The sequence below is a fragment of the Leucopleurus acutus genome (assembly GCF_964270905.1).
Source record: "Leucopleurus acutus genome assembly, chromosome: 8".
In the NCBI taxonomy this organism is placed as follows: Eukaryota; Metazoa; Chordata; class Mammalia; order Artiodactyla; family Delphinidae; genus Leucopleurus; species Leucopleurus acutus.
In genome coordinates this window covers 86,340,470-86,348,728 of record NC_139151.1, presented here as the reverse complement: position 1 = coordinate 86,348,728, position 8,259 = coordinate 86,340,470, and the positions used below count along the sequence as shown (strand labels likewise).

The window sequence follows — 8,259 nt, the reverse complement described above, 5'->3', positions numbered from 1 at the left end:
TTGTTGAAAGATTTAAATTCGCCAAACACATGTAAAGCATGTAGAATGTGCCTGGCACATAGTAAGTCTGCAGTGAAGAATAGCTAATATCAAGATCTTACAGTGACAAATGGCACCAACAGAGGATGAAGATGCTGCAACTAGAAGAGCTTGAATGTAGTCAAGCTCCCAAGGGGATCTGAGATCTGAAAATCCAGTTGGCTGTGGATTTGCCATGGATTCTAATGGCAGCTCTCAATAGCAAAATTGTTCAAAGGACATTAAGGGCTCATAAAGGCAATGGCTATTGCACCTAAGAAATATTTGTGGATTGAATAAATACTGATGAAAATAATAGTTACTATGTGTTGCATGCTATCCATGTTCTAGGTATGTACATGTGTATTGACTGATTTAATTTTCACAACAATCTTGTGAGGTATTATGTTATTATTATTATTATTTATGAATGAGGTATTTGAGGTTCAGAGTTGTTAAGTAATCTGCCCAGCATTACACAGATCATGAGTGGTGGAAGTAGGACTGAAGTCTCAGGTGGAGGCCCGAAAGGTGTCCACTGCATGCTATAGACTTACCTATGGCTGAGATTAGGAACCAAATAAAATACAATTTTTTCCCAGATGCATAGCTCTTGTGAAAATTTCGGATCGATTGGAAGGCTACAACATCTCCGAACCTTAAAAGAAGAGGGTTACTTTCATTTACATTGGGAATTAGAAGGTAAAGACTCAGTACTTTGATGATTCCAGGTTAAGTGTCAGGGAGCGAGGCTGCCAGGGATGGAATGGTTAATGATCGCAGTAGCTGTAAGGATAGTGATAGAGGAGTGAGGGTAAGTGCCAAGGGAGGATGGTCTCGTGACAGTGACTGGGGCTTGCCAGCAAGCTTCTGGGCTCGCCGAGTGGAAAGTCACAACACCTGGATAGGAAACAGGTACGGTTCTTGCTTATGGAGAGGAAAGGGACATCAAAGGCCTAAGATGATCCTGATGAGGTCTTTAACTCCCATAATTACACAATGTTCAAACAAACACTTAGTGACCTTGAGCTTTTCAGCTAAGTGACAACAGTCAGACAGTTTGTTACTTCTGTGACATCAGAACCCTGGCTAGGTAAACTTTAAAGCAACTGGCAGATTTTTCTCGGAGGTACAACAGCAGCGAGATGGAAGACAGAACTCATTCCGGCGCTACGTGGTCAGTGCGTTCCTGGAGACGAGAGGATGGTCAGGTCAGAAGCCTTGGGTGGGGTGGTGGTGGACAGTGCGGGGCAATGAGAAGAGAGGAATCCCCTTATATTCCTGGAGGAAGAGGAGAAGCAGAAAGTGGGACAATGGGTTATTATAAAACACTTATTGGAGCCTATTTTGTTATTTGGCAAAGACTCTTGCTTTTCCCAGCGGTTGAGATAACGTGGGCTTCCTTCTGTGAACCAGGTCTTCCCTAGAAATGTGTGGGTCCCTGCACCCCAATGCCTAGCAATGAACCAGGCACATGGTTTGCTTCTCAGTGAGTATGTCTTGAATGAATCAGTGAATGAATAAATGATATTCATACTTTTTCATATAGACGTTTTCTCCTTTAGATGATTGCTTAAATAACATATTAATAAGGTGTTTAAGGATGAGTTGGAAAAACTGTACTTGTACCAAAATCATCATCCATGATTGCATCTTGAAGAACTTAAGCACCCAGAAGTACGACACAGAGTCCTTAACGAGGATGTCTTCTGCAGTCAACCCCAGACTCTTGCTAGAAGTTCCAATGTTAGCTAGCGTCTTCAGCAATCATTGCTGAAGAAATTGGTCCAGATAAAAGTCCATGCACCTCAGCTCTGCCATTTACCTGTTGTGCGGTAACTGTATTCCCCTGTGCGAGTGCACGGTATGTGAATGACTTTATTAAGACTGTATCATCAACCAGTTAATCCTGCTGTAAAAGGTCTTGGGACCAAAGGTTGAAAAGCAAAAGTGTAAGTGATGTTGCACTTGGTGTGATGGAAAAGCCAGCAGGCTTCGTTTACATGATGGAAAGATATTTTCTGATATTGCTAAATATGTAAGGTGTTTGGTCCAATGCTCTACTCAGGGACCCTAGCACTTCTTATTCCTCTTGCAACACAAAGTGTAGGTGTTACAAAGACCACCAGCTCCTCATGCTGTTTTTCCCTTCAAATTACTCTTTTTTTTTTCCTCCATAATTGGGAAGACAATGGCTTATGTTCATTCTGTTCTTCAATCATATCTTTTGAGTGCTTTCTATGTTTTGGGCCCAGTTTTAGGGTTTACCACAATTGGGACAGTACTTAAATACTCTATCCTTTTACATGCTGATTTTTGTTTTTAGAAGCTCAAAAAGATGATAAAAAAATAATGATGGGACTTCCCTGGTGGCACAGTGGTTAGGAATCCACTTGCCAATGCAGGGGACATGGGTTCGAGCCCTGGTCCAGGAAGATCCCACATGCTGCGGAGCAACTAAGCCTGTGCGCCACAACTACTGAGTCTGCTCTCTAGAGCCTCTGAGCCACAACTACTGAGCCAATGTGCCTGGAGCCCATGCTCTGCAACAAGAGAAGCCACCGCAGTGAGAAGCCAGCATACCCCAAAGAAGAGTAGTCCCTGTTCACCGTAACTAGAGAAAGCCTGCAAAGACCCAACGCAACCAGAAATAAATAAATTAATTTTTAAAAAATGAGTCAAATGAAGCAGAAACTGCTGATAGCAATAATTCAGGAAATCAGAGAGAAGAGATAAACTGTGGAAAGGTTGGATTTTGGGCGAGGAGTCTATGTGTTTGACACGGTGGATGACACCAAGCTGTGAGAAACCTGATGATTTTCCTTTTTCACAGTAATATAAGTGACTTATTCTTTTCACATTTTGCCTCATTTCTCTCACTGTTTAGAACTAAGTCCTAAAGGTTCATTTGTTTATAGTTTCTTTTTTTAAAAAAAGGTTATTAATAACATGATCATAAAAGTTCTCTATGCTCATTTCAGATAACTGTCAAAATATTTAAAAGTATAATTAAGGGGGAAAAATCACCTGCAACTCCTTCAACCAGAGATAATCATTATTAGAATGAATCTTTTTCTAGTCATAATATAGGATAATATTTGAGATCATGTTATGTATCTCTAGTCTTATATCTGTTTTTTAGGCTGCCTTCCCCCTCCTCCCTTTTTTAAGAAAACGAACTCAAATCATTTTACTGTAAACTCCTGTTCTAACGTCCCTTCTATCCTCATGATTTTTCTTATGTCCGTTCTTGTCTTGTGCGGGCCTTGTGGAGGACCTGCTTTATGCCCAGCCGTGTGGACAGGCACTAGGTTGCCGTGTGGGAATGTGGATAAGAAATTACATCTTTAACTGGCTTCATTATACTTCACTACTGTTGTGGTATCATTTGCTTAACCTCTTCAGAGTGATTGAATGGAGCTGTTCGTAATTTTCTTATTATCTAAATAGTGCTACAAATGACCATCTTTGTCTGAATTAAATTTACTTTTCTTGGACATTGTTCCCAAGATGGGGTTACCAGGCCCATGAATATAAACAGATTTATAATACTTGTTGCCTCTTTCCGGAATTACTAACTCCAATTAACACTCCCACTTATGATGTCCAAATGTACTTGTTTGCACGAAGCCCCGCTCCTGTCTGATTTAAGTCATTATATTTATATTTGCTGCCTTAACTTTAGGGATCTAAAGTGAAGTTCAACAGGTTTGAATTTACTTTTGAAAACTTGTACCTTTTCATAACCGGAGGTACACGCAATGCTTGCAAAAAAAAATGTGCGAATTAAAAGATCATGTTAATTATTAACGATAAACAATACTTTAAAATATGTAATGTGCTAGTAGAAAGTTAATTTCTACTAAATAATAAAATTAACATGGTGTTTTGTGTTGGGGAAAAGCTCTGAAAGAAAAGGATTGCTTCCATTTTCATTTTCCCTCATTTTTCTTTATCTTCTCCCCAAATTGTCAGAAATTTTACACCTCTCAATGCCATTCACCTACTTGCCCTAAATGTTTTAAGGCAAGCCTAAACAGCAAGAGAAAAGTGATATTCTAGACCTTCAGAACCAGTTTGCTTTCAAGTGGCAGAGCAGGGTCCTTAAATTTCCTTGCCTCAGAAAGAAAAGACATAATGTATTCTTGACCCAAAGTGACTGTCTTGGAATGTTAACCCCTCTCTGCTCACATCCTGACCAAAGGCATTCTGCCCAGAGTTCCAGGTGAGCCCTGGTTGTTGTCTGGAGTCTTAATCTTAGCAAATGCACAGCCATAACACTTGACCAGAGACATGCATAAACATTATTAAATTCTCTCCAACTGAACCTTTTTACGATGCAGGGATACCAGTGGGGTCAAAGATCTCATCCCTGTACATTTTATAGAACAAAGGAACACAAGTCCCTATTATCCCTTATTTTTAACTAATTGTTAAAAATCAATTAGTGGAACTTCCCTGGTGGCGCAGTGGTTAAGAATCCACCTGCCAATGCAGGGGACACGGATTCAATCCCTGGTCTGGGAGGATCCCACATGCTGCGGAGCATCTAAGCCTGTGGGCCACAACTACTGAGCCTGCGCGCCACAACTACTGAAGCCTATGTGCCTAGAGCCCGTGCTTCGCAACAAGAGAAGCCACTGCAATTAGACGCCCACGCACCCCAACAAGAGTAGCCCCTGCTCGCTGCAACTAGAGAAAGCCCACGCACTGCAATGACGACCCAACGCAGCCAAAAAATTAATAATAATTTAAAAAAATCAATTACTGATTTTGTATGGGTTTATTATAGGTTTGTGAGGATGAACTTGGGAAAAAAATCACAAGCTGCCCCCATTTAGATGTATTTGATAGCATTCAACCCATTCAGGATTACCCAATGTGTGACTACGTACCAGGCTATGGAGTCTTTAGAATCACTGTGGCTGGATGTCTTACAACCCGCTCAGAAGACCAAAACAACTGTTATGGGTAGTTGGCCATGCACTGTGTATTTCACATGATTATTTTATTTATATCCAAAAGAAAAAACAACTCTGTAGCGGGCAAGTGCTATTATAATCCCCTGCCATTCTCCATAGGAGAAAACCGAGCTGTAAAGAGTTACCTAAGCTTGTCCGGGAGACAGTCGGCCAAGGTGCTGAGTCTAGGTCTGTAACTGGCCTCACTCACTCCAGAGCCATTGTACTGACCACGCCCTGCTGATTTGCAGCACCCATGCAGTCAAACAAGGCGGTCAGCAGGCAGGACCCATGGGTGCTGTCCTCCTAGTGAGCCTCGGAATGCCGCCAAGTGCTGACCACCGGAAATGGTACCAGTTATGGGAGAGAACAGAAGGGAGACAGCGGGGATGAATGGGGTGGAGATGCGGGAGGAGGGTGCTGAGGGCCAGGAGGAGGAGGGCAGACCACCTGAGGTTTTAAAGCGAGCCCACCATGGTTGGTCTCATCACAGACCCTCAGGCTACTGGTTGTTTTTCATCCTGAGAGTAAAGTCTACGCTTTGAACTTTTCTACCAACGAGATGGGGGCATGTGACCTCACACTGGTGGAAGGAGCTGCAGGAGAGAAATTCTCTGAAGGCTTGTGTTTGGTCTTTGTCTTTCAAGCACATTTTACATCACACTTCATCGTCTATTTGTGTTTATTTCTACGTGTTGTGTTTTAAACTACCATGTTTCTCTGCTTCTGATACATAATCGTTTGTAAGAGTTTCCATTGACTTCATAACAGCACGGGGGCGGGTAAACCTGCATTAATTATAAGGCACATTCCATTTTCAGAAATATTCAAATACGGGAACCAGATGTATCTGAGAATCGAGACAATTCAGTGAATTCTGAGTAAAATTGCTGCTCCCAGAAGATGTGTCATGTTTCTGGTGGCGCTGGGGCTGTCCTCTGGTCCATATTTGTGTACATACGGCAGTAGACAAGTGCCTTGGTATATGATGTACAAGCTTAGATGTGTTGTGGTGAGGGGAGCATGTTGTGGTTGGGGCCGAGAAGCGTGAGGAATTGCCCGGAGCTCCTTCTGGGTCCTTTTCTGACATCTCTTGGGGCAGGGCTCCTTGACCTTTGCACTGTTGGCATTTGGAGCCAGCTAACTCTGTTCAGAGAGATGTTTAGCAGCATCCCTGGCCTCTGTCTGCAAGGAACACCCCTTCTCTTCAGTTGTGACAACGAGAAATGTCTGCAGATATGGTAGAATTGCCCCCGGTTGAGAACCGCTGTGTTAGGGCGAAAGAGAAGCGCCTGAAGCAGTGAACCAATACAGAGCCTTTGGCCGTAAGCTTTCCCTTTTATTCTAGGGGGTCTCTTGTGCCAGGATACACCGGTAGGACACCTCTGTCGTCTGGCAATTGATGTTGTCTTTGGCCTTTATCTGCCAAGTGGCCAGATCTGAACGTTTCTAGGGACCCTTCTAAGTGTGAAATTTTTCTCAATGGTTGAAAGGATTACAGGATTTGAAAGAGTATCAATAATAACCTATTGCACCATTCCAATACCTCTGTTGAAGTTTTCCTTCCTCAAGGTTTAAAATGTATACTATTATTGTACTAAATGTTGTGGTCATATGATTTATTTATTTAACATTTATTCAAGTGAGGATTTGGCTTATAAATGAAAGAGGAGTAAGAAAGAGTCACTAGGAGCCAGTACAGAAAAATAATAAATGCCTAAATATTATTTAACAGGCAGTGAATAAAATATCAACATGGTCCAGTGATGGTAGGAAGATGGCAAGACTTTCTTCTCTCCTGAAAGTCTAGCTCGTGTCCACCCTTGTAGGTGGTGATATTTGCCAAGAATATTTTTTTTTTTTCCTGCGGTACGCGGGCCTCTCACTGTTGTGGCCTCATCTGTTGCGGAGCACAGGCTCTGGACGCGCAGGCTCAGCGGCCATGGCTCACGGGCCCAGCCGCTCCGCGGCATGTGGGATCTTCCCGGACCGGGGCACAAACCCGTGTCCCCTGCATCGGCAAGCGGACTCTCAACCACTGCGCCACCAGGGAAGCCCACCAAGAATTTCTGAAAGGAATTTGGAATCATCTGAGGCAAGAATTAATCATTTGTCTTCCAGCTCTCATTAGAGACTCAAGTTTATTCATGAAGCAAAGAATTATTGAAATTCCTATTGTGCTCTCTTTTTTTTGTATTTTCAAAAATTAAAAAAAATTTATTGAAGTGTAATTGATTTACAACGTGTTAATTTCTGCTGTACAGCAAAGTGACTCAGTTATACATACATACATACATATATATTCCTTTTCATATTCTTTTCCATTATGGTTTATCACAGGATATAGACTAGAGTTCCCTGTGCTATACAGTAGGACCTTGTTGTTTATCCATCCTATATATACTAGTTTGCGTCTGCTAATCCCAAACTCCCAATCTGTCTCTCCCTCAGCCCCCTCCCCTTTGGCAATCACACGTCTGCTCTCTATGTCTGTGAGTCTGTTTCTGTTTTATAGATATGTTCATTTGTGTTGTATTTTAGATTCTACATATAAGTGATATCATATGGTATTTGTCTTTCTCTTTCTGACTTACTTCGCTAAGTATGATAATCTCTAGGTCCATCCATGTTGCTGCAAATGACATTATTTCATTCTTTTTATGGCTGAGTAATATTCCATTGTGTATATATATATATTATATTACATCTTCTTTATCCATTCATCTGTTGATGGACATTTAGGTTGTTTCTATGTCTTGGCTATTGTGAATAGTACTGCTATGTATTGTGCTCTTAAGTGGTGATTTAACCGTGAGGGAAAAAAGGCCCAATCCTGCCCTCATGGCAGGTACAGTCTAGTGGAGGATGGTGGACATCAATCCATTACACAGACGAATAGGGAAGTTAGACCTGATCTTCGAGGTCAGGAAGGCTTCCTGGCGGCAGCAATATTTGATCCAAGACCAGAAGGATGAGCAGGAGTCTGCTAGGTGAGGCAGAGGCGGGGATTTGCTTCTGTGCATTTGTATGAACGGCTTGAGTAGTGGAAACCTTAACAGTAAAGAGACAAGTGAGTGAGAAAGTCAGTGCATCTCCTTCTATCAGAAGGTTCTTATTTATTTATTTATGGCTATATTGGGTCTTTGTTGCTGCCCGTGGGCTTTCTCTGGTTGCAGCGAGCAGGGGCTACTGTTCATTGTGGTGCTCGGGCTTATTGCAGTGGCTTCTCTTGTTGCGGAGCACGGGCTCTAGGTGCACAGGCTTCAGTAGTTGTAGCACA

The 8,259-nt window shown here is 42.2% G+C and overlaps 1 protein-coding gene across 2 annotated transcripts in view; it reads left to right on the top strand.

Annotated features, from left to right (window-relative positions):
* Positions 1 to 1,120: 1,120 nt before the first annotated feature.
* Positions 1,121 to 8,259, top strand: part of SLC1A2 (solute carrier family 1 member 2) — a 102,481-nt gene continuing 95,342 nt past the window's right edge. Inside the window, exon 1 of one of the 2 annotated variants that reach the window (XR_014326390.1) lies at positions 1,121 to 1,229. Coding sequence is in view for 1 of the 2 variants with exons in the window: in XM_082844945.1 (XP_082701071.1) it covers positions 1,222 to 1,229 (8 nt within the window). In the remaining variant the exon portion in view is untranslated. The remainder of the gene's footprint in view (positions 1,230 to 8,259) is intronic. The other variant, XM_082844945.1, reaches the window with a different exon arrangement.